The sequence below is a fragment of the Cyrtonyx montezumae genome, unplaced genomic scaffold (genome assembly GCF_038088225.1).
Source record: "Cyrtonyx montezumae isolate F1298 unplaced genomic scaffold, pur_monq_1.0 scaffold_25, whole genome shotgun sequence".
In the NCBI taxonomy this organism is placed as follows: Eukaryota; Metazoa; Chordata; class Aves; order Galliformes; family Odontophoridae; genus Cyrtonyx; species Cyrtonyx montezumae.
The window spans coordinates 11,725,163-11,751,467 of NW_027071992.1; the positions used below are offsets into that span (position 1 = coordinate 11,725,163).

The 26,305-nt window shown below is 36.1% G+C and overlaps 1 protein-coding gene across 2 annotated transcripts in view; it reads left to right on the plus strand.

Annotated features, from left to right (window-relative positions):
- Positions 1-24,615, plus strand: part of RICTOR (RPTOR independent companion of MTOR complex 2) — a 74,096-nt gene extending 49,481 nt beyond the window's left edge. For both annotated transcript variants that reach the window (XM_065739919.1, XM_065739920.1), the window contains 19 exons: positions 1,302-1,437; positions 1,976-2,175; positions 2,707-2,833; positions 5,725-5,889; positions 6,303-6,379; positions 6,494-6,572; positions 7,974-8,083; positions 8,226-8,313; positions 9,058-9,150; positions 10,027-10,133; positions 10,719-10,948; positions 11,482-12,505; positions 16,918-17,095; positions 17,873-17,957; positions 19,225-19,458; positions 19,847-19,999; positions 20,678-20,801; positions 22,163-22,301; positions 22,460-24,615. In XM_065739919.1, the coding sequence (XP_065595991.1) occupies positions 1,302-1,437; positions 1,976-2,175; positions 2,707-2,833; positions 5,725-5,889; positions 6,303-6,379; positions 6,494-6,572; positions 7,974-8,083; positions 8,226-8,313; positions 9,058-9,150; positions 10,027-10,133; positions 10,719-10,948; positions 11,482-12,505; positions 16,918-17,095; positions 17,873-17,957; positions 19,225-19,458; positions 19,847-19,999; positions 20,678-20,801; positions 22,163-22,301; positions 22,460-22,534 (3,424 nt within the window). In that variant the 3' untranslated portion in view covers positions 22,535-24,615. The remainder of the gene's footprint in view (positions 1-1,301; positions 1,438-1,975; positions 2,176-2,706; positions 2,834-5,724; positions 5,890-6,302; positions 6,380-6,493; positions 6,573-7,973; positions 8,084-8,225; positions 8,314-9,057; positions 9,151-10,026; positions 10,134-10,718; positions 10,949-11,481; positions 12,506-16,917; positions 17,096-17,872; positions 17,958-19,224; positions 19,459-19,846; positions 20,000-20,677; positions 20,802-22,162; positions 22,302-22,459) is intronic.
- The last annotated feature ends 1,690 nt before the right edge of the window (positions 24,616-26,305 follow it).

Sequence of the window (26,305 nt, forward strand, 5' to 3'; positions counted from 1 at the left end):
TGTAGTTTCAATAAGCTATTCCTTGGATATGTCACATTTCTAGAACTTAGTCTGGATGTAAGCAGCAAAAGCAGTAAATATTTAGGTTGCAATACTTGCAGTAAGTAAACAGGACTCCAAGACTGTGTGGTTTCTTGTCTGTTCATACTTTATATACCTGCTCTTCTAAACAAGGATCATTCAAGTTTTACAGAAACCTATTAAATTTAAACATTGAACTGTTTGTTATCTCTGTGATACTTAATTAGTAACATTAGTGTTTATGTCAACAGCTGACAACCTTTGACAAAGTAGATCTGTGGTTATATCGTTGTACCATTATGTCTGTCATCAAAATCTAAGAGGAAAATATTTCTGGTTGCTGTTAATGGTGAGGGAAGCATGTCCAACTTGAAACGATCAAACAACAACAAAAATAAAACAGGCCAAGAACATAATGTAGCACTGGTTCCTTTCACATCTATTGACATTAAGATATTCCTGTTATTAGCATGCTTTTGTGGTAATTTTTCCTAACTGATTCTTGGAATTCACTTTTAACATACGTTCCAGAAACTGATTTGGTTTAAATAAACTATTTGGAGGAGTAGTTCTGTATTGGTAGGCTTGGAAAACTAGTTCTTCAGAGGTCTGAAGGCAGTGCCTGTATAAACTTCCTAAATGCTTGACATGTCTGAGACAGAATATTGTTCTTTTAAAGCACAAATATGCATTTTTTTTTGTACTAATAAATGGTAGGGGGAAGCTCTGCTGAAGTTTTATTTCTGCAGAGCAGAGATGAAGTTATATTGCTCAGTATGTCTTATTTGCTAGCAGAATTGCTAGCACTGTTATGCTTCAGAAATGCATGAGTGAGGTGAGTGAAAGTACCGTTGATGAACAAATACAGCCTTTTTCTAACAGAGCATAAGAATGTAGCCTTCACAGTAGCATTAATTACTGATGAAAAGTCATGTCATGCAAACATTAGGACAGGTACTTCTTTAGCTCTTGGCCAGATGAATTATAGCAGTCTAAATTATGTAAATGAGAAACACAAGTAAGCTGCAGTTTTTAAGAGTGTAGAAATTAAGTTCCTTTGCGTATTTATAGGTCATGTTAGAAAATCCTTTGTGGTGCACAGTACGACCTCTTTCTTTGAAATTGTCTGGGTACAGTCGTTACTGTGCCTGCTGCTCTAATAGCTTCTGAAAATTTACTGCCAATATCCAGTACACACATCTTTTATATCTGTATCATTTTGTACAATGAGTAATTTCTTCTCTTACTGAAAAATAACGTTATTTTTTTACTTTCCGTAGGTTTGTAAGGAGATTGTTGTATTTCTATAAGCCCAGCAGTAAATTATACGCCAATCTGGACCTGGACTATGCTAAGGCGAAGCAGCTCACTGTAGTGGGTTGTCAGTTTACTGAATTTCTTCTTGAATCAGAAGAGGTAAGTCATTTTTATTTGCAAGGGAGAATGCATAATTCCTTTAAGTAATACATAAAGGGAAAAACAAAACAACTTTAAGTTTTTATTCAAAATTAAACTTTTTGCATTAAACCAAAAATGAACAACATACTTCAGAAATATTGCTTAAGTTCAGAATTCTTCAGATGAGATTTGGGGGAGATAATTGTTTAGGTTGTTTTATTGAATGCATTTTTTTTAATTACATTCTAGGGAATGTTTTGTTTTTTTTTTTTTGTTTTTGCTATATGCATGTCCTTTATGTCCTTTCTTCTGTGTTGAAGGCTTGTACCTTGAGTCAGAAGACTTGGGAAAATGTCATTGAGTTTTCTTGGAAAGAACATAGTTGATCCTAAAATATTTGACACTTTTTTTTTCAGTCTGAATTTGTTTGCCAGTCAACATTACTACTTTGTATCTGTATTGTGCTTGTACATTTAAGAATCTTAAAATTACAGATTTCAGTAAAGGGAGTACTGGTTCTGTTTCTAGTAAATGCTTTTACTCCTTGTTTTCTTAGGATGGACAAGGTTATCTGGAGGAGCTCGTTAAAGATATTGTTAATTGGCTTAACTCTTCATCAGGAATGAAACCCGAACGTAGTCTCCAAAATAATGGGTTACTAAATACCCTTAGTCAGCACTATTTTCTGTTTTTTGGTACTCTTTCTTGTCACCCTCATGGAGTCAAAATGCTTGAAAAATGTAACGTATTTCAATGGTAAGTGCTTTTGTGCTATTTGAATTGTGCTTACAGGTGTAATCATTTTGGAACCTGTAAACTCTGTATAAGAGCCACAGTCTACACAGCTACAAACTTCAGAATTCTGGTGATTAGTAGAAACTCCCCATTTGAAGGGTGAATTTTGTTTTCTTTTTGTATTTTTCATAGTGGTGGGTATCTGAAGAAGTTTTCTTTTTTTTGTTTGATTTTTTTAAGATAATTTGTACAATTTTACAATGTTTTAGAATGAGGAATTATTAACAGTGCTCCATAAGCACTTATTTTTATAATAGTCACTAAATCAAATGTGCTGACAAAGCTGCTACAGAGTGATTTTTAAAGTTGGTTAGTTTTTTTCTCTTGCCATTTAGCACTTTATTCTTCCCCACTTTCAACAGTTTTAACAGTTTAAAGTCACTTCAAATAGGAACTTACTTTCCATTTTGTATTTATAGAAATAAAGTTTTATTCAGAATGCGTAAGTTGATTGAATAAGTAAGTGGATATTTTCTTTTTTCCCTCTACCAGTCTTCTTAATCTTTGTTCTTTGAAGAACCAAGATCATTTGTTAAAACTGACTGTTTCTAGTTTGGATTACAGCAGAGATGGCTTAGCAAGAGTCATCCTTTCTAAAATCCTGACAGCAGCTACAGATGTAAGTTCTATTCAGTGTACCTTTTCTATTTGCCACTTCATTTTGCAAGACTGTAACTTCATTTTAAGATGATGTATAAATTCAGAAGGGATTTTGTATATTGTATTTAGTAAAATGAAAATCCTACTCTTGTAGCTCTTGAATTTACAGTGGACTTCACACCTTTTACCATATTTGCACTCTATACATAAAGTCACTCAAATAGATTTCTCATATGAAGGGAATTACTTTTTAAATGTGTGTACCAAGTACAAGATTATTGTCTGTGAGCATACTATATCAATGGTAAGTGCATTGTTTTCACAAGTAGAAATCTATTTCTAGCAGTAATAAACAGGTTAAATTTCTAGTGATTAACATTTCTTTGATTGTTTGAGATCACTGTGTTGTAACTGAGGAGGAGCTGTTAAGCCCTGAAATGTGAGGGTGGTTCAACAAGTAGCTTGTTTTAGATGGATCTGTGTTGCCAGTCCAAGAGACCTTCTAATGTCAGTGTCTTATTGTGAGACAATATTATAGCAATTGGTGTGGATGCCGTAACTGAAGTGCTGAAATTTCCCAGTCTGTCATTAATAATATGGATCTATGAATAATATGAATATTGTTATGCTGTCTAAGGAAACAGAGAATATGTATGTTGTTTTTTTTTTTTTTTGCAGTCTTGTGAAACAAATTATTAGAATATTTAGAATAATAAAATCCCTAGAGTTGGAAAAGACCTTTAAAGCTCAGGTTGTCCAACTTCCCTGCAGTGAGCAGGGACACCATAGCTAGAATAGGTTGCCCACGGCCTGATACATCCTCACCTCAAAAGTCTGCAGGGATGGGGACATCCACCACATCTCTGGGTAACCTGATCCATTGCTTCACCATGTTCACTATAAAAGACTTTTTCCTTATATCTGACCTGTCTGTCCTTAAAATTGGAGTTGATTGAGCAGTTATTTGTTACAGGTCTGTAATCATAGTAATCTGAAGGCAAATTCATGGCTGAGGTGCGTTGTGATTTAAATGATACTACTTGGAGTTTAATGTTGCACTAGATGAGACTTTCTCTCTGATCCTGTACCCCCAAAAAATGCCATGAAGATCGTTTCTATGTTCTTCAAAAAAAAATATATATATATATGTATAAAGGCACGTGTGAGGGGGGAATAGACTGCATTGAAAATGAAATTAAGGTTAATACTAAAAGCTTGAATCTTCGTACTATGATAGTACTAGGGGAAAAAAAGGGAAAATCTATTTTTTGAACCACTTAAATAGTGAAACTACCTTTATTGGTCTCTTGAACATTGGATAACGGTAGCACTGTTGCAGGGTGTTTTGTTTCGTAATTAGCTGCTTGGAATTATTAGAAATGTAAGGGACTTGGGTTTTTTTGAAGTGACATGCTTGCGTGAGTTGTTCTATTAACTGAAAAGTAATTTGAAAGTAAGTCTTTATTACGTATTAGGGGAGGTGTTTGCCATTTTATGGATTTTATTGCCTAGATTTCTGAAATGTTGTCCAAGAAACTGTATTTGTTTTGTATTTAGAGTGTGTGACAGGGAGAAATGGAAACTTGTTCCACATTATACACCTCACTCTTCAGAACCGTAGGAAGAATATATTCCTATGTACTACTAGTACTAGCAATCTACTATCTCCCACAAGTGAATACTAAAATTAATAATAGGCACTCAGAAGCTTTTCCATTTGCCTATTTAAGGACTTCAGATGAGAACCTAGAAGAATGAGTAGAGCCTGTGCAGTAAATAAACAAATGCCTGTGGAAAGTTGTCTCTTAATTTTTAATCCAGATCTTAGATTTGATTTTGATTTTTGTGCTGTCTCCTGCATCTAAATTAGGTTTAAAGATGCATGGAATTGGGTGTGTAAAAAGCTGTCCTTAGTAAGGATAAAAGACTGCCTCCAGTAGGGCTGCTTCTGTTTCAAATTCTATTTCTCTGAGATGTTGTCATTGAAATATTTCTCATTTTATGAGCTAAAGATGCTCTTTTTATTGCTTAAACTGAATGTGTATAGATTAGACTAGTCAGTTGGAAGGGTTTGAGAAATATTGAATCCGTCCACTTTGGGGATAACCAAACTGAGGACATTACCCAAATGCTTCTTGAAGACTGACAGACAGGAGGCATCAGCCACACTTCTAGTTTTACCCTCATGGTAAAACTTCCTTGCTAAGGTCCAGCCTGAACCTCCCTTGGCACAGCTCTGTGCCATTCCCATCCTGCCATTGGTCTCCTGGAGCTGAGCCCAGTGTTTCCCTCTGTTTCCCTTTCTTAGGAGCTTGCAGAGAGCAGTAAGGTTGCCTCTTGGCTACCTGCAGACTGCACAGCCTGAGTGCCATTAGCCTCTCTTCCAAAAAAATAAACTTCTGTATATTGAATAAGAAAAAATGTGCATGTAATTAAAGGTGAAATAATGACTTGTACTTAATACTCTTGGTGTTTTTTGTAAAGTCCCGTTTACCAAATATTTCAGGAGGAACAAGACAGATCACTCCAGAAGACAGCTGACTGTCCAATCTGACCGATTACACTTACCTCTGATGAATACAGCCATTCACGTATCCCCCTAGTGCAGATCCTTTATAGTTCAATTAATAGAAGATTTATGTGCATAGAGGTATCATAACCTTAAAAGTATAAGAACACTGGAGATATGGAGTAAGATTTGGCAGTGACTGGGTTACTAATGATCTCAGACTCAAATTTGTTGTTTGAATATAGTTCTCTTGTAGACTATAGTTTTAATGTGTAAGGTGTTCATCACAATTATTTTTTTCTAAAACTTATTGATTGAAAATTTATTTTCAAAACTGATAAATTATTAATCACATTCACTATGTTTCTTCCATTAAAAAAAAATATATTTTTTCCTTGCAGAGCTGCAGGCTGTATGCAACAAAACACTTAAGAGTATTACTGAGAGCAAATGTGGAGTTCTTCAGCAACTGGGGGATTGAGTTACTGGTGACCCAGTTACATGATAAAAATAAAACTATTTCTTCTGAGGCACTGGATATTCTAGATGAGGCATGTGAAGACAAGGTAAGCATCTTTTCCATTTTCAGTCTCTTTGTGGTATGCAACTCTAGGATGTTTCCCACCCCCTCCAGTACCAAAGGAGAAGTTCAGCGAGCCACTCATTGTTTGCTCTTAATTGTCCTTGATAGTCCTACTAATGTTCTTCATGTGGCTTACAAACCACACTGATGATAACAACGAAGAGTAGATTATGCTTACGGTAAATATTAACTCAGTCTAATATATTTTGATCCTTTCTTTAAAGAATTACATGCTTCATAACAGAAGATAGCAAAAGTGGATGTACAACAATGAGTGCTGTTTGATACTTCCTTGAGTGAAAACCTTACAACACTGTTACTGACAGGTTATTGTACATCTAGATTTTAGTGGGTTATAATGCTCTGATATTACTTACACATTTTTAATTATCTTAGGCCAATCTTCATGCCCTTATCCAAATGAAGCCAGCTCTTTCTCACCTCGGAGACAAGGGTTTACTTTTACTCCTAAGGTAAATGTATTGAGTATGCTGTTGACATTCACATCGTGGAAGTAATAAGCATTTGGGTTTTATTCATATTATGTGATTGAAGCGTGGTATTGACTATCTTATATTACTTTGCAGGTTTCTGTCCATTCCAAAGGGGTTTTCATATTTAAATGAAAGAGGTTACGTAACAAAGCAAATGGAAAAATGGCAAAAGGTAATGCAAAGAATAAAAGTGCTTGTTCACTTGAAATTAGGAACACATATGAACGCATTTGAGAGGGCTAATTTGAAATGTACATTCACATGTTACTACTGCCAGTACATGTTATTTCATCAGTGTCTTAGGAATTTTCTGATAAAGCTTGACAGGGTCTTAAAGTTGCATAATTCCTCTGTAGATGTGTACTCTTGATTTATCCATGCTTTCATATAGTTCCCTTACTCCAGCAAATACATTGAGAGTAATGACTTTCCAAAGTAGGTTGTTGTAAGTCTTGCCTAGAGAAATATGGAAAGGAATACTGCTTTTCAGGATGCTTGTCAACTCTAGTTTTAGCTAATTTAAGTTATATCCAAATCTCATGAAATTGGAATTAGCCTATGCTGTTTGGAAGTGAGTAACAAGACACATTTCAAAAAATAAAAATAAAAAAATACAAAGTGTGCTCTGAAAGTAATGCCTCCCATTTTATTATATTGTTCCACAATGACAAATGCAGATCTTGATGGTGTGGCAGTAGAGGTAGGTTGAGTCTTCCCACCAGTGTCCTGTTACACTTTGTTGCTATGCAACATACAGCAGCAGAACAGCAGTCTCACAAAATGACATCTGACATGGAAGTACCTAGGAAGCAAAGTTGTGTTACTGAGTTCTTCCATGTGGGAAAAGATTGCTCCTATTCATTCACATTTGTGGAACATTTTATAGAGACCAGTCAATGTCAGCACAGTACATGGTGTCTTTTTTTCAGTGTTGGCAGGGATGTGAAAGAAAAAACATGTTCTGTGTTGCCATGCACAGCTGTCACACCACAAAATGTAGTGTCTCCATACAAATTGATGAACTGTGGTGACTGTGTTGAAAAATAAGTGTTTTGTGGCTGTGAACTTTTTCTTTGTTGTATTTTCCGTGAAAATGAACAAGAGGCAGTAATTTCAGAGTAGCATGCATACGACATACATGTAGACTAAAATAAGTCTTCACGCACTATTTTGTTTTTGTAATTCTGAAGTTTTGTTTCTTGATGTAGTATTTAATCATTTTTTTTAATGGTCACAATTCTGTGAGCTGTTAGGCGATTTTTTGTCTAATTTATAAACAGCGTTAACATACTGAAATGTGCTGTAGTCTGTTTAGATTTTTCAGGTTAAAAACAGATGTGAAATATTTCTTTCCTCCTTTTCAGTGTATTTCTGAAATACTTATGGAATCAGTTGATTTTTTGCCAAGTCGTATGGGTGAAGTATGGTTATTTTGGAGAACAGCATGTTCAGATCATAGAGAAACTGAGCCTTAATTATTAAGAACAACTTCTTATCTTCCTTCCTTATAAAGTACCATGCAGTAAAAAATAAACCACCTAAACGTATCGTGTGAAACTTTACCTTCTTTTAGGAGTATAACTTAAAGTATGTTGAGTTGATTGAAGAACAGCTTAATGAAGCACTTACAACATATCGTAAACCAGTTGATGGTGATAACTATGTTCGTCGGAGCAACCAAAGGTAAACACTATCCACAAGTATCTTCATCTGAAAAAAAAAGTAACTCACTGCATTACATACATACATTACATCTTCAATGTAATTAAATTTAATTAAAAAAAAAATCAGAATTGATGGGGAAGTATTTTTTTTTTCCCACCAGATTACAGCGACCACATGTCTACCTACCAGTTCACCTTTATGGCCAACTGGTGCACCATAAAACAGGCTGTCATTTATTGGAGTCTCAGGTGAGAATTGTAATCATTTGTAACTTGAGAGATTTTAGAGTACAGTATCCTTTTTAAATAAATATTTTTTAAGAAATGTCAGTTAAACAGTGACTACAAAATAAGTAGATTTTAAGTCTAAATTGTTATTGGGCCATAATTTTTTGAAGGCAACCTCTCCATCATGTCTCATGTAAAATTTTTTCCTGACCGTGAAATATCAGAGAAATACCTTGCGGTATTTTTCTTAAACTGATCATTAAAAAAAAAATAGAATGGGAAGAAGCTTGCAAGTAGAAATATATTTTTAATCTGTGTGAACTGTATGTTAATGATTAGAGTTGTGCCAGTCCTTCCATGCATATCAAAGCATGGAGGTGAGGTAATAAAATGTTTTTTCTGTTATCTTGAAATGCTAAGAAAGCAGATTTTTTATTAGTTTAACTAATTTTTGAAGTGAATTTGCAAGATGATGTATTGAATGTATTTAATAGTTGAAAAAATTGAGAGTGCTTGTGTTATAATGTGTTATGTGGAAGAAATTTGCCTTTATAAAATCTGAATTGACCTGATGCATTAAGAGATGATATTATTTTTACCTAGTTTACCATTCCTCTTAACTTACTATACCAGAGTTACTGCATTTACAGTGAGATACATACTTTCTAAACTAGTGGTTTACGTTTGTTAAGATTGCAAGAGAACCTCTTTAAATGAGGTCTCCTTCTCTTTATCAATTGACTGTTTTTCTTCTTTCTCCTTCAGAGTATTGTTACAGATCTGAGTTACACTGTTCGTTCCCCAATGCTGGATAAGTGGGAAGGAATTAAGCAGCTGAAAGCAGCCCTTTGGGCCTTGGTTAGTAACTGATTTACAATCATTTTAAAGCTGTTCGAGTTTTGTTAGAATTTTTCATTCTGAAGTAACACAAAATCCTTTAAAATGATTGTTTACAAATTCTTCTCAAAAATTTGTTCTTTACCATCAATTGATATTTTATATCATAACTGGAATATCATATGAAGTTTGTTTACTGAGTCTTATTTTTCCAGAACGTTTTTGTCATTGCTTTTGCTAGTATTGTTTTTACAGACGTTCATATTTGTTCTTTTTTTTATGTAGTGTTAGTGTCAATATGGAATTAGAAGTTACAACCTGCTGTGTGATATATTTACGGTGGTGTAGCAAAATACAAGCTTGCTGCCATTGTTGATGTTTGTGAATAGTCTAAATGTCTCTGGTACTGGGGATAACATTGGGTAAAACCTAGTGTCTGTGCCTATCCAAGCTAAAATTCTAAAGCTTCTTTATTACCTTAATTGTTCATTTATCTTTTTCCCATCTTCCTCAAATTTTCTTTTGTAGTAGTCATCTTGATCAAATGTGTAATTATGTAAAAAAAAAAAAAAAAAAAAAAAAAAAAGCTTGTTTAAGAGGCAGGTAAAATAAATAAACTAAGATCTTACTGCTAGCTTTAGTAGAACTGATAAACTAGGAGTGTGTAGTATTTAGCTGCTAGCAGTTTTAGATGTTGAACGTAGTATCTCTAGTCTTTTACTTGTGGATTTGCATGACTTAAGATCAGAAAGAAGAGATAAAATGCTGAATTTTCTAATACCTTTGGGAGGATGTTGCTAGAAACCATACTACTGATAGAATTTTTGAGAGTTTTTAATCATTAGTGTTGCAGATCACATCAAAGTCAAAACTTTCTGATGAATTATTTTATTGCAGGGCAACATTGGATCATCAAACTGGGGTCTCAACTTGCTTCAAGAAGAGAATGTAATTCCAGATATAATGGCACTTGCCCAGCATTGTGAGGTTCTCTCCGTTAGAGGGTATGTGTATTTAATTGTTAAACAAAAATTTTAGATTACAGTTCCAGAGGTTTTCAAATATGTTTACTTCAATCATGTAGATATATTCTTGCCACTCACTTGGGAAGCAGTTATTAAGGATTATTGATAACAAGATTTTGAGGGAATTCTGAAATTACATAGGAAGTTCAAAAGTAGAAAAAAAGCTTTTTGCCTCTTTTAAAAAGGAGTTAGAATATACGCAGAACATCTCTGGAATCAATTTACTATTCCATCATCAATATTCAGCATCTTTCAAGTCCTTAAAAGAGAACATCTTTGAAAGGATGCTCTTCTGCCTAATAGAGCTGCTGTGTTTATGTTTTATTTTAAGATTTTTGTGGTAATTGTTTTATTTTTGGATGGTACATATTTTTTTAATGAATTTCAGATATTTTATTTCATTTTTTAGTTTTCTGTTAATTTACAAATGAAAATCAGGAAGAAAAACTGCATGATAATTTTGTGAAGTTTCTTCTGAATTGTTTTGAAAGTATTTCCTTACAGAAAAAAAGTTCATTTAAATTTGATGCTATTATTGCTCTTTTCTCTATGTGTTAAATACAGAACCTGTGTCTACGTGCTTGGTCTAATAGCCAAAACTAAACAAGGATGTGACATTCTGAAGCATCACAACTGGGATGCAGTAAGACACAGTCGTAGACAGCCTTGGCCAGTAGTCCCTGATGACATGGAGCAGCTCTGCAATGAACTTTCTTCTATACCCAGCACTCTGAGCTTAAACTCTGAGTCCACCAGTTCTAGGCATAACAGTGAAAGTGAATCTGCACCTTCAAGTAAGTTAAAAAAAAAAAAAAAATCAAACCAGAAAGCAAAACAAACGTTTTATTGTTTCAGTCTTTTGTCAAGGATGATATTAGCTAAGTAGTTTAAAAGTGATAACAGCAAGGAAGAAGAGTGAAAGCATGGAAGTGGTTCTACTTTCAGGATGATAGGTAAGTGAGAGGGGAAAAAAGCAGTACTTCAGAATTACATTTAATGTAGAGGTAAGAAACTTTAATATTTGAATTTGAGTCCAGATATATGCCACATATAGATATCATTAAAGGAGTGTACCACTTGTAATCTTAGTAGCTGGATACATACACTGAAGTAAGATAATATGGCTTTTCTTTTAAAGCAAATAAAATTTCAGCATGAGTGTTCCCCAAGTTGCTTAATTTACTATACTAAGTTCTGAAGAAAAGAGGTTCAGTTGAAGATGACAATAAGCCGTATATGTTACAGCTGTAACTTTATTCAGGAGGTTGCTTTTTCATGACTTACTTGATGCACATTGAAGAAATGTCCTTTTTCACTGACATTTCAGGTATGTTCATCATGGAGGATGACCGTTTTGGTAGTACTTCCACTAGTACATTTTTCCTAGATATTACAGAAGATGCTGAACAAATATTTTATGACAGACCTGGACCTTCAAAGGAGAAGGACCGTAGTCCTTTTCCTTTTTTTTCATCTAGCAGAATTGTGAAAAATCGCATTCTGAACAGCCTTACTCTACCTAATAAAAAACATAGAAGTAGCAGTGATCCAAAAGGAGGAAAGCTGACATCATCTGACAGTAAATCAAGCCTGAGGCGAAATCGTACCGTAACAGAACCTTCCTTAGACTTTCCTCCTGGAGAAGAATTCAACCCTGTTTTCAGAGTTCCTAAAATCCAGACTTTACCAACAGAAACTTCCATGTGCTTACTTCCAACAAAAGAGGATACTGATAGTACCCCAAGTATTGGAGAAAATGACTTGAAGCTGCCAAAAGGTCTTGGAAATGAAATTCACCGAGAAAACACAAGCAGAGAAAGGTTAATTGGGGATGGTACTACACAAACACATTTCAAGAGTCGTAGTTTAAGTTTTAATACAGATACAACAACAAGTGGCATAAGTTCAATGAGTTCTAGCCCTTCAAGGGAGACTGTAGGTGTGGACACGACAAATGTAGACACTGACTGTGGAAGTTTGAGTACTGTGGTAAGCACAAAAACAGTTAAACCTAGTCACTGTTCAACACCACAGTCTAACCATCTGCCTCTCTCAAAATCAAACTCAGTATCCCTGGTACCACCGGGGTCTTCTCATACACTTCCTCGAAGGGCCCAGTCTCTTAAAGCTCCTTCTCTTGCTACAATAAAAAGTCTTGCTGACTATAACTTCAGCTACACAAGTTCTCGAGATGCCTTTGGTTATGCTACACTAAAACGCTTGCAGCAACAGAGGATGCATCCTTCACTGTCTCACTCAGAAGCCTTAGCATCTCCAGCAAAGGATGTACTTTTTACTGACACTATTACCATGAAGTCTGGCAGCCTGGATTCTCGGCTAACCCCAAGCCGGTAAGAGATTATTCTGTGCCTATTTCTTCCTTCAGAGATAGAAGAGCAGTTGAATAAGAAATATTTTCTAATATTTTTTCCAACATCATCTAAAAGTTGCTCTTCACAACATCCTAGATTGCTTAAGTACTGATATTAGGGGTGTAATAAGGTAATGAGAAGTCTGATATTCCTAAGTGCTTTAGGAGAAGCCCAATATTCGTAGCTGCCCTCAGTTTTTTAAACGCTGTTTGTGACAGAGGTATGCTTCCATCGTGTTTGCTTCCTGTTTGGTTCTCACTCTTAAGTGCAGTTACATGACTGTTGTTATTGAAGTTGCCATCTGCATAACATTGGCCGTGCAGTGAAACCTGTATTTCAGAAGATAATTTCCTTAATGTCACTTGGTAAAGTTTTAGGACAGCATGTCCTACCAGTGCAGCATACTCAAATTCATTGTGATGCTGAGGGCAGTGGTGAGATACTGCTGCCACTGATACGAACATACCTTTAGTTTCTAGCCAGAACAGAGCAAAGATGTAACTCGTTGGGTTTGTTTTCAGACTGCAGTGTCATCTCCTTTATTTTTGAATGGTATTAGATGTTCTGAAAACTAATTGGATAGTTATATAAGAGATCTAACTCATAACACTGACACTGTTTCCAGCAGCTACAGTTGGTGCTTAACAGCTTTCTCTTAAAAGATTTTCTGCTTCTCAGATTTTTTTCCTTTCGGATCCACTTTGGTTGGATTTCAAAAAGGAAAAGGGAAAATACACTTTTCTATCTCTTGTTTTTCCTAAATATCCTTTCTTACAGGAAAGAAATGGGAGAAGTTACCAGTAAGTACATTAGTTACCCTCCTGAGTGCGCAGAATAGCAATTGCATTCCATATAACTAGCTGTGTGTATATAGTGCCTGCTTGTTACTGCTCATTTTCCCTGATTAAGAACAATATTAATGTGTTGATGAAGATTCTGCATAAATGTAATAAAGGTGGTTTTGGTTTTTTTTTTTTACTTTTGATCAGTTGAGTTAGAAGTAGACTGTGTGTGATTCTGAGGATGATTCAGTGTTTCAGTAGTTGAGGTGTGCCATCCTGGCAGATAGAAAATACTGTTCTTTGCTCTGTTATTGGCATCCTGTGCTAAAGTAGGAAGAAGACAGCGTAGTTCCAGTGGCGAAACAGACTCTATTGTTGCTGTAGCTGCACCATTCCTTGCATTCATGCATTTGATATGCAAAGTAAGCATTGCTGTGGTGGACTTTCATCCCAGCACTCAGCATGTAATGTAATACTAACAGTATTCCTAACATGGAACTGAAATTATTGAAGTGCTCTCTCCTCTAAAAAGGTTAAAAAAACTGCACTGGCATATTGTGAAAGGTTCTGGATTGTCTAGGTTACAGATATAATTGATGGGAGAGGTTGGTCTGTTTAATTTCTATATATGTTACTGCTTCCAATTAAATACTGCCCTTAACTGCTCTTTAAGTAGTAAAATGGGAACATATTTTCTATCCTGTTTTGTCTTCCAAGGCCAGTGAGCAGTCAGTTGACTTTTTTCATCATAGCTGTTCAGTTCTGTCAAAAAGTTGACAAACTTATTTCTTTAGCCTTGCAAAATAATGTATGTTTTTCACCTCAATCTTCTTAAAGACGAATCAAAAATGTTAGGGTGCTTATCTCAACTTCTATCATGCTCTCCCACCATTACCTACAGGTATGATTTTCTAGGATAAGCAGAGGCAGATGGTTAGAGTTAATACTTCTCTGTGTATTTTTAAATTGAAACCAATTATGGAACACTTTATTTTGGAATTAAATCTGCAGTTGTTAAATAATCTGGGTTTTGAAGTATGGCTTGAGACTTAATGCAAGTCTACTGCTACTGTAATTAGCATTTGTCAGAATTGGTTAATATCAAGGGGAGTGGTGGTGTCCCTGTAGTCTTTCATGCACTTGTCCATTGCATAAGCTTCATATGATCAAAACACAATGGTTTATTTTGATTTCGGTATAAAGTCGTTACAGTCTTCCAATCCCTAACAGCCTAATTGCCCATTTAAAAAAAAAAAAGAAAAAATACTGTAATAATTACCAGAAATTTTTTCTAAGACAGAAAGTCGGTTTCAAAAGATGTTCATTACACTCTAGCTCCTGATGTGTAGTAATCTGCAGTAATTTAACAAAAACTGCTCCTGAGGAACTTTTCTGATGTTCAGAACACATTATCAGGTTTGAAGTTTCTTACTATATTTATCCCAAGTCTTGTTGCCATTCCTTGCTACAGCATATTTTCATACCAGCCTTCCATTGACTAAAAATACTAAATATTATCCTTTGTTTACAAAGAGGGAAATAATGCAGAACATGCTGTTTGTCTTTGGTAACTCTTCAAGCATAGTTAGTGTTTTCCTTTTAGTCTTTCTTTCTGCCCTCGTTAGTATTACGTAGAATTGTTCCAATCAGAATTTTAAATTGATTTCAATAGGATCATTCAGCTGCTGTGCAAATCAATTTTAAAACTTAAAAAGCATTTAGAGGCTTTTGTGGAAAACCTGCATATCTGTTTATTAAAAAAATAGATTTGTTCATCAATAATGCTGCATTTGTGTCTGAGTCAGGGATAAAATCAGCTTCTCCAAATTTGTTTTCCCATATTTAATCATTTTCTGCACGCATTTTCATTCTTTATTTCACTCCATGCTTTCCTCTTCTATGAATCAAGCAGTGCTCTTATGGATAGTTGTTAGATTACTATGTGCAGTCTCTTTCAATCTAGTGTAGTCATGTACTGGGTGTTAAATAAGGCATGGATTCTGGTGAGCAGATGCAATTTTTGTAATTGGGCCTTTGTATAGTTATGGTGTTACACCTTCAGGCAAATCAGCATCTCATGGATGCTTGCTTAATGTCCCTGAGTGCAATGGGGACAGAATCAGGTAAAAGCACAAGAACTCTAGTGTTATGGTAAAGACAGTTCACCAGGTAAAGCAGAAGCCCTAGTGCAAGGAAAGCAGTAAGGAATTTATTGAGCACTCCCAATCAGTAGGTGGGTGTTCAGCCACTGCTGGGACAGCAGGGCTCCCCACATGCAGCAGTTGTCATGAATACCAACACCATCACTCCAAACATTCACCCCCCCACACTTCTTCCCTGTTTCACTTAACTTCTATTGCTCAGCATGACACTGTATGGTATGGAACATCCGTTTGGCCTGTTTATTCAGCTGTTCTGGTTTGGTCCCCTCCCAGCTCCCTATGATCCCCCAGCCCCTCCCTGGCAGGGCAGTGTGAGAAGCTGAAATGTCCTTAGCTCTGCTCAACAACAACTGAAATGTTGATGTTTTCATCAAATGTCCAAAGCACCCAACTCTACCCCAGCCAAAACCATGGCAACAGTGTAGTAATAAATGTACTTTGCATAGTAGTTAGCATTTTTTTAGCACTTTTATCTTCTTAACCTTTTCCATTTTGCTGCTTTTTTAACATAAGTTCTAATATGACTTTCTAGGTGTGGATTTATTGTTTTTTTTCCCTTCAGTTTCATTTTGAGGAAGAGCAGTGATGAAAGCATGAAGCAGTCTTGTCATAGTAGATGAGCACTTATGCATTTACCTTGGACTAGGAAGTCTTACTCCACTGTGTAGAAAATCTGCTTTTGCTTGATTTGCAGAAAACATTAGTAGGTTTATAACTTCAGTGAGAACTCAAACAAGAGCTGGCTGCATGAGATTTTTCATCTTCGGTACTGAGGACACGTTTTCCAGCCTCCAATCTCCAGTCCTATTTTTCCAACCTATTTCTTTGTTCCTCAGGTTGCTTGTCACTGTCAGCACTACTCAGTGTGCAGCTTCACATTTGTTCTTTGTACTCTAAATTGAGCAAATTCTTCTTCCACACCAAGATGTCCTTAGAAGACAGAAAACACGTTCCTTTCTGACTCTGGTACCTAGCAGGTCCACACTTTGCATTTGCAGTAATGTGCCTGCCTGAGGTTTGAATTTGTGAATATTCATTGCATCTGTGCATTTTATGAACAGACAAGTACACTCAAATCTGAGATTAATAGCATTCAGAAGCCAAAATCTGCACTGATTTGTGTCTAGGTTGTGAATTTTTGGACTTAAGTTGAAGAAAACTTGTGCTTTTGTAGGGTTGGCAGTCAATTGAGCAGAAGCTTGATCCAACTATTTTTCAAGTCCACATCCCAGGGCTTCCAAAAAGATCACAGATTTTTCCCTAGGATTTTCAAAGCTATGCAATGTGACAGGAGGCAGAACAAAAAGAAATCTGTGATTTCAGGAGAGACAAGCTCTGGGTTCTGCAAAGGAAAGATGAGGATAGTCTTTGTGACCACAGCCCTTCTTATTTGTAACATGCAAGAATGGCAGATTTTCTAAGACTGCGACTTATTTTATTGTTTCAGGTTCATGAAAGCTTTAAGTTATGCTTCATTAGATAAGGAAGACTTGTTAAGTCCTATTAACCAAAACACACTTCAGCGTTCTTCCTCTGTTCGCTCCATGGTTTCTAATGCAACATATGGAAGCTCTGATGATTACATTGGTCTTGCTCTCCCAGTGGATATCAATGAAATATTTCAGGTATGTTTGTGATACTGTAAATGGGTTTGTTTGCATTTATTTTTTTCTTTTAAGGAAAGGTAGTGAATTGTTGCATTTGCATCAGAACAGAGTAGATCTACAAAAAGAAGGAAAACAGGATGTTGCACAGTCAAGGAATGTATTATGGAGGTTTTCAAGACTGGCATCAATATCTGCGTGCAGCCTGCTGTAGGGAAGCTGCTTTAGTTGGAGGTTGGACTCGGATCTGTAGAGGTCCCCTCCAGTCCCTGTGGTTCTGTTATTGTCTCAGTGTCTCATCAATTGCCTTCTTCTTTCCAGTTAGTTAAAATACAGTGTAAATTGCGGTGTAACACCCTGGTAACTCACATAGTTCGATAATCTGTTATGCCAGTATTCAAGAGGATGTGATATATGTCAAACACAATAAATCAGTGGCTTTCTTACCTTTTGTTTACTTAGTCTTTGCCTTAAAAATCTCGTTTCCTTTCTCAAAAATGACTAAAGCAAAGGCAAAATCTCCCATATTACCTTTCTTTTCTCCTTTGTGTGATTTCTTTGTTTTTCTTTCCTTCATGATCTTTATGGTATATGTGTGTTACTTCATTTTCTCCACTGTTTTTCCTTTTAGTTTTAGCCTTACTTAATCAGTGTTTATTCACAAATCTGTTTTCTTGTTTCCGTTGGCTTTTCTTTAGGACTGTTACTGGATCTTTTTGTTGTAGTTGTCTTCACTATATCTGTTCTTTGGTTATAATTATCACCGGTGCTAATTTGATTGTCACTTAAATATTCCAGGTAAAAGAGACTCCATATTTCCAGAAGAAAACTGCACCTCCATTTGATGACCGTGGAGCAAGAGTTTTTGCACCTGATGCAGGAGGTATTTTGTTCCTCTTTTGTAACTTGCTGTTTTTATTTGTACGTATGTTATATGGGGTTAATCATTGTTAATTTGTCTGTTTACAGAAAAGGTCCTGTTTAGCTGTTGGACCTTGACAGTTATGCTCTGGATTTTAAGACAGTAGATCATTAATTCCATTTTTTGATCTAGAACATGGAAAGCCAGTATAATTTCACTATAAGTTCCATCCACATTGAAAAAAGTAAGGAGTTTTCATTGTAATATGAGATAATGCTAGCTGAAGACAGGTAGTGATAGTGCATTTAAAATGAAAACAATTTAAGCTAAAACATATACACAGAAAATGCTACATGGAAACTCTACTCAACATAAGCTTTTGTAGGAACTAATAAAGGGGTTAGGTGTTTATTTCAGAAGTGAATTTTATCTTTCTGTGGTAACATTTGATCATTGGAGATGATGGAACATGGTACACCAGAACTGCCAGTGCTTTTCAAATACCTGACTTGTTCTGGAAAGCACTTTGAAGAAATCTGTAGGGCATTAGTGTGTGTTTTTTCAGTAGGACAACTAAAAACATTGATACTGGTCCCAGAGTAGTGTAGTATAACTGTTGTCTTGCTTCTCAATAACTGGAATTCAGTAATTTCTACAAGCACTTGAGGATTCAAATAAACACATCCCGCTTTACTCCTTTCTCTTTCGTGATGGTAGTGTAAGCTATAAAGCTGATCTTCCTGATGAGAAGTTACTGTAGCTTGCTAAGTTGACACTTGCTGATATTTTCTATCCAAGGAAGAGCTCTCAAGCCTTTGTCCTTTTCCTGCACTAAATTTAATTTCTTTATGTTATGAACAATTAGTTACAGTTCTTAAAATAGTTTCCATTTTCATTTGTGAATATGCAACTTCTACTTTGGCTATATTGTATTAATCTCATCTGATACTATGAAAATTCATAACGTTGGTGTTACACGGTTGGTAAGGGATTAGTTACGCTATTGTTGTACTTTTGGAATTAAACGCATGCTTCCATACGTCACACATCTAGAGATTTAATTCAGTCTTCTACATTGTTATGTTTCATAAGCTGTGGCTAAAACTTGATATTTCTGCAATTCTAAAAGATTTTAAAGGTTGAGATTAAAATAATAAAATGAAAACTAAAAACAATTACTATCTCTTCATAGATCTTCCTCTAGCTTTAGAATAGGAAGCTTAATTAAAATGGCATTGTATTAACTTTTAGTCTTGTTTTGCTTTTTCTGTTATCTGCTTATCTGCAGGTCTTCCGTCAGGAACAAGTGACACTGTCAAAAGTCCTTTTCAGATGCTCCGACAGCAGATCAGTCTCACAGAAATAATGAATACCAGTCGTTCAGATGCCTCCCAGTTTTTAGAAAATACAGAGGATACTGGATTACAGGAGCACACAGATGAGAACTGCCTTTATTGTGTCTGCATTCAAATACTGGGTTATCAGCCTAATAACAAAGTGAACTCTTCGTATAATCGTACAGGTTAGAGTTCTTCATGGGGAATTCTGATAAAACTGAATAATAATGCTGAATTTTGTTCATCTTAAAGTGATCTTTAGGTTTTTTTCTTACTGATACTGACCATGAAGTTAATTCTCATTAATAAACTTTGTATGCAATTAGTGGTATTTCTCTGGATGTTCTTCTCAATTTCTAAGGGCCTTAGTCTGGCAAGTTTTTTGCATGTTTTTAGGCACTTCTGAAAACGTTTTTTATATAATTTGTCCAAAATTCAGCACTCACTTTTCAGCTTGTTTAAATGCTGGCAGTTACCATAATGCATCAACACAGTGCATTATTTTACACTGTTGAAAAGAATCAGGTGAGGAGAAGTGTGAATAAGAAAGATGCAATATCTTGTTTCTGTCAGATTTCTCAGACATTCCGTATACTGACTGGTGTGGGCAGACCATACACAATCACTTAGATGTGCATTCCTCCAAGTTTTCTGGAATTTCAGGCTGTAGTGATGCAGTATCCCATGGTTCAGCCAGCAGCACCAAGAGTACAGAGCTCGTACTAGGTGAGTTTGGAAGCTTAACACTATTAGAAGCTATAGCTCTTACAGTACTTCCAGGTATTATGGAATTTCTTTTTTTCTTACTGGAGTGGTGTCTGTTATTTAAAATAAACCTCTTTTGGATGCCCTAACCAATGAGGTAGCCACGTTGTCCATTATGATGTCAGATGGGAAAATGCACTCAGAAGTTCTGCTTTGGTTGTATGGAATTTTTCAGTTAAACTTCTCTTTATCTTACATTGGAATCAGGTTGTTCTTTTGTTTTTGTTTTTAACATAACACTGTAGAAAAAAAAGTTATTTAAAAATATATATTTCTAGATACCTTGCAGTTTTCAATTCATTTCTATTTGAATTAATGTTAACTTGTTGCTGGGTGAGATACTGCACATGCTTTAGTAGTAGGTACAGCTCTTGAATCTGTGTTTAGTCTTCAGTTTTTCCAGATGTCCCTCCAAATTTTGTGAAATGCTAGTTTATCTGAAAAAAAAAAAGTTTCCTGAAAATAATATATTAACGTTCTAATGAGAATTCAAGATAATTCAGAATGTATATAGAAATATATATACACTCCGTTTGTGTATGCAGGTGTGTGTATACAGAACTCCAGAACAGGTTTATGTGATGTAAAATAAGCACATTGAAAGTGCTGATTTCCTAATTGGTTAATTTGTTTTCTCAGGAGTAAAATCAATCCCAGATGATACGCCAGTGTGCAGAATACTTCTCCGGAAGGAAGTGTTACGTTTAGTAATCAATTTGAGTAGTTCAGTGGGAACTAAGGGCCATGAAACTGGACTCCTGACGTAAGTTAAATATGCTTTGGATGTTTTATCAACATTTAGTTGTTTGTATTTTCAAAGTTTTTTGAGGTAGAGTTTGACCTTATTTCTTCCTTCTCAAGATAGTCAAGCAGGTATTATTGTGGGTTACTAGAGATGCCTGAACATAGTGTAAAACATTAGAAGGCAAATTGTTTGCTTGTATTATTTGCTCTGTTTTTGTCTTTCTCTTCCCCATTCTTTTTCAAATCATGAATTTAGCAGTAGAGAGTTACAGAATTGTTATGGTTGGAAAAGACCTCTAAGATCATCCAGTCATAGTCCAGCTGTCAACCCATCACTGCTCTTCCCATTGAACTATGTCCCTTAAATGCCATATGTACATGTTTCTTGAATGGTTACTCCACCACTTCCCTGGGCAGTTGCTTCCAGTGTATTACCACTCCTCAAAGAATAAATTTTTCTAGTATCCAAGCTGAGCCTGTCCTGATGTATCCCATCCTGCCAGTAATTACCTGGGACAGCAGGCCATTTCCCATCTTGCTACAACCTCCCCTGAGCCTCCTTCAGACTATAACAGGCTCTCCTCATAAGGCCTGTGCTTCAGACCTCTCACCAGCTTTGCTGCCCTTCTCTGGACATGCTCCAGTGCCTCAATGTCCCTCTTGTTGTGATGGGTCCAGAACTGAATACAGTGCTTGAGGCACAGCCTCACCTGTGCTGAGTACAGTGAGTATGATATTTCATTGTATGCTCAGTTTGTCTTGCATCTTTAGATAATAATTGCTTTGTTCACTTTTTTGCTTTCTGAGATAAGTAGACAGAATGGCAAAGTAACTGCTTGAGAAACACAAATCTGCTTTTTTAGAGTACCACTACTGGCATTAATTCATACTAGAAAGTTGTGGTAAAAGTATAGAATATAAGTATAGGGAGTAAACACTGTAATAGAAACTAGGCTCCTGGATTAGCGATGTTGAAAGCTGACATAGAGCTGCTAAAAGAAAATTCAGTAATGCTCATCTTATTTATAAAATATACACTGTCTTTCTCTTCTTGTTTACTTTTTAGTACTGCTGTTAGTATGGATGCCTCTTTGAAGTTTTTTCAGTATCTTGCGAAGACTAGGTGATCTCAAATATATATTCTGAAAGCTTAGAATACTCTATTTCATCTTGTTAATGTCTCTTCCAGTTTTATAAGAAATAATACTGCCTGATCTAATTTTTCTCTGTTCATCAAATCCAGAATTTATAATGTGTATTGTTGAAGAGTTCCAGGTGGTTGATTATGAAAGTCAAGATTTGTACAGTTTTAAAGAATATAACGGAAACGTTCTCTTGATGCTTGTAAAAATCTGTGTGTTTTTTTTTGTTGTTGGTCAGAATTAAGGAGAAGTATCCTCAAGCATTTGACGACATATGCCTGTACTCTGAGGTGTCCTACTTGTTAGCACATTGCACGTTTCGACTCCCATCCAGAAGGTTCATTCAGGAGCTGTTTCAGGATGTGCAGTTCTTACAGGTGAGTGGAGAGTTTGGGAGGAACCAAAGCATGCCAGCTGGGTGCAGGTTTCATTACACTGAAGAACAAATCCAGGCGTGTTTATTAAAAACAGCGATTTTGCTGTGTCTTGTAAAATCTCCAGTGGCATAAATACTTCACCTGACTTTTTCTTTCAGATGCATGAAGAGGCAGAGGCTATTTTAGCAGCAGCAACAAAGCAGCCAGTAACTGATATGTCAGCTGAATCCTGACCTCTCTCTCATGCAGTTCATTACATACAGTCTTCCTGGAATTCTCAGACATCCTCCAATTGACTGGATAATAAAGTTTGGAGCATCATCTTTTAGTCTATTCCGGAAGCTACTGGTACCTGAAGAGTGAACTGAAAAACTTTCTTCCTCAACCAATTACTGCCCTAGTCCATGGAGTCCCTTGGGGATTTATTAAACATTATGTAGTTCTAATAATAGTAATTATCAGTATATGCAAGAGCCGAGCACTGAACACCTCCACAAGTTTTCATTTCATTTTTTACCTTAAATTAAAAAAAAAAAAATGAACAACACGCAGAGACACCTATGATTGACTTCTAATTCTGTTCTGGAGGAGCAGAATTATGCCTTGCTTTTTTTTTTTTTTTTTCCTATTATAAAACCCCAGAAGTTGGATGAGGGTGCATTCCGTTGCCAGCAATGGGGAGCTGTGCTGTGATCGTGGACAGCAGGGGATAAATGTTAGAGCTTTTCTGTTGATTTTTGTACTGTTTATAACACTACTTGGGGAGTTTGTAACTTTGCAGAAAGAAAAGCCTCTGAATCTGAGGTTCCTTTAAGTTATTTTGATGTTACTGTAGTTGTAAGTCGTTTTATTAGCAGTCTCTCCATTTTCATTACATCTACATACATGTATCTTATCTGAACCAGTTAAGGATTTTCACTACAGTTTGATTTAAAAATAGCAAATCATTTAAAGTTAAAATGCTGAAGTCAAATTGTTTTCCCTGAATGATATGCATGCGTTTGCAGTTTCTATGCTCATGCTCATATAGTGTGAATGTTGGTCTTATTCTTAACTAAAACCTTTAACAGGCATGATTTGTATCAGATAAATGAATATTGTATAAACTAGACTTGAAGACATTTAATCACTGCTGCTTTTGTGAGAAGGTGTATGAGCATTTTTCCAAGTTCCATGAAAACAGCCTTTTATAAATGGAAGAAGGTTTGGTTGAGTTTTCAGTGGATGACTGATCAAGCATCAGATAGTGCTTATAATTGTAGTGAAAAGCCTTAAGTACCACATCTTGAAGCAACAGAACTTAAAATTTTCCATTGGTATTTGAGACTTGTTGCGAAAGTTACACGATACAGTGACTGTTAATGAGGAAAACACATGCCTCTACCAAACTGGTGAAGTTTCTGAAGTAATTAATGCAAGCCTAATGGAGAAGTAAAATATAGGAGACGCATCACTTTTATAATGCACCTAAAAATTCAGAAGCCTTCATACAAGGGTAATATAAATATATGCAAATGTGTGTATATACATGGTAGCATGGCCACCTTTGTTAGAATGACTGTAATAGAAGGGGTTACCCTTTGATTTTGATATAGGTGAATAATTCAGCTGGACTGTACTAAGTAGAACGTATTTTTATCCATTCACTTTTACCATTTTTATAATTGTCAGATTAATACTTAAGTGAAGATAAGTGAAATTTATAAGATAAGTGATACTCGTAATCATATTCTTACTAGCTATGCTACTGGGGATTTCAGTAAGTTGTCTTGTGAGCAGTAAAACACGAATCCTAGTGACATTTTATAATTTACTTGCTTTCCTTGAAAACTTCCTCTTTCCGCGTAAGCACTGCTTTGCATTTATCACTTCACTGCGTTCTTATGTGCACTGCATACCATCAGGTTCTCATAAAGCAGATCTGTAAGTTGCTGCTCATAGCCAAGTCTAGTTCCTGAGATTCTTCTCTGAGTTCCCACTGAAAGAAGGAGCAGATCTTCAAATCTTTTGTAGTCAGTGACAGAAATGATGTATCAGTGTCGAGAAATGTTTCAAAATGTTCTGAAAACATACCACACCAGTGATGGACTTCTCTGGTTGTAAGAAGTAAATGCTTCTGTAAAACCAAAATGCCAACCACAGTAGACCAAATAGCGGTGTAAACTCCAAAGGAAGTAATGTAACGTTCCCAAAAATGGGGCTGGCGTATCTTACACAGTAGTTCCAAACACTACCTCAGTTAGGCTAGAGTACAAGAGATTTGTTGTAGTAACTAGATGGGGTTGCATCAAACAACTCCATGTTTTGTTTTGTTTTTTTGGCAGATAAAGCAAAATAAATAAGTTCTATCACCTGCATTTAAATAAAACACACGTGTTCATTTGTTACCAGCTTAATATATAGCACTTAAACTAGGAAGCGCAATAGGAGGGCCTCTGATTATTAAAACAAAGGTAAGCAAAAGCAATGTCAATGTACTTTTTGAATCTTAAATTTCCTAAAATACTTGCTTGTGTGGGGATCCATGACTACAGAAACTTGATGTCTGTATTATTGCTGCAAATTCAGTTAAAATGATTTTTTTCTAAAAGTGTGTGTGTCAGTAGATTTCAATGAGTAAGCGCAAGGGTTGTAAAGTCTGTACATAACATGCATTTCTAGAATTAATTTACATTAAGCTCATACTAGTGTTTCATTTTAATTGGCAAATGAAGGGATATTGATACCTAGTTATAAACTGTGAATTTATAATTCTATCAATTCTTTATTTTTTTTTCCTTAAATATCCCTTTTAAAGTTCTCATTTTGGGGCTTTATTTGTATCATGACAAAACTTCAATAGGAAACTGTGGTAAATTTAGGAAAAAATAAAAAAGCAAAAGAAAGTGCATCTATGAAACATGATAAGGAATCCTTCTGTTTTTCCTAGAAGGGGTAGGAAGGGAAGCTGACAGACCCGCTCATGGTTGTCATACAGCTGAGCAAATGATACAGCAGTCAGTGCTCACTGACTGTATACAGATTCAGTTTGCTGTGGCAAAGGAAACTGCTGAGCACTTCAGTGTGCTCTCACAGGATATGCTCTGAACAGGCCTGAGGTGATGGCCTGCATGGGAGGGAGCGCCTGGCTGTGGAACCTGGGGAATGTGGCCTGCTGAATTATCTGACTCATCTCTTCTTGGCCATCGCTGGCAGTCAGTGGAAAGGGAGAGCCCTTTTCAAGGGGCAGAGATGTAACGCCAGGGCTCTGAGTTACTTCCTGCTTCTCTGCACTGAATGGGGAGGAGGAGAACGCTTTGGTTGCCTGAAATTCAGGGGTGCTGAATGCTTCCAGCTGTCGTGGCTGTCACTTGGAGCTGCAGATAGTCAGGCTCTGAACCCTTAGCGTTGTAGTGGTGACGATCACTTTTCCTTACCTGGCAACTCTTTGACCTGATGTTTTTACCCCAAGTGAGTCATATACATATATATATTTTTCCCCACAAGAAACAGCCAGTAGTTCTGGGTGCAGGGGTTGGCACTGTGAGCTGAGCTGCCCTTAGAGACATTGTAAAAGGCAATAGTGAGAGAGTATTGGTTGTTTTCTTGTGATTTTGAAATACATGTGGTGGTGTCTTGAATGAGAGTTGTAGTTTGCACTGAGGAGCTGAAGTACAGCACTCACTGCTTCACAGTGCCCGAAGAGAGCTGTGTGAGAAACGTTTCTAAAGTAATAGCTAATTGAATCCCAGTGAGAAATCAGAGTAGTTGTTGCTTCCAGTCTGTGTTCTTGTCTCAGTGCCAGAATTGTTGGGCTTCAGGAAGGTTATGTTACCTTGTGGGTGTGAGCTGAACTGAGGAATTGCAGTGAAGAAATTCCCACCGTTCTTTGGAATTCCTGCTGTGCAGAAGTGCTGTTACGGGGGCTGACTGTGGAGCCAGCTGAAGGCAGGTCCTGAAACTTCTCTCTGTTATGCTTTATCGTGTGCTTATTATTACAGGGGTGCACAAGGTGAGAACTGTGC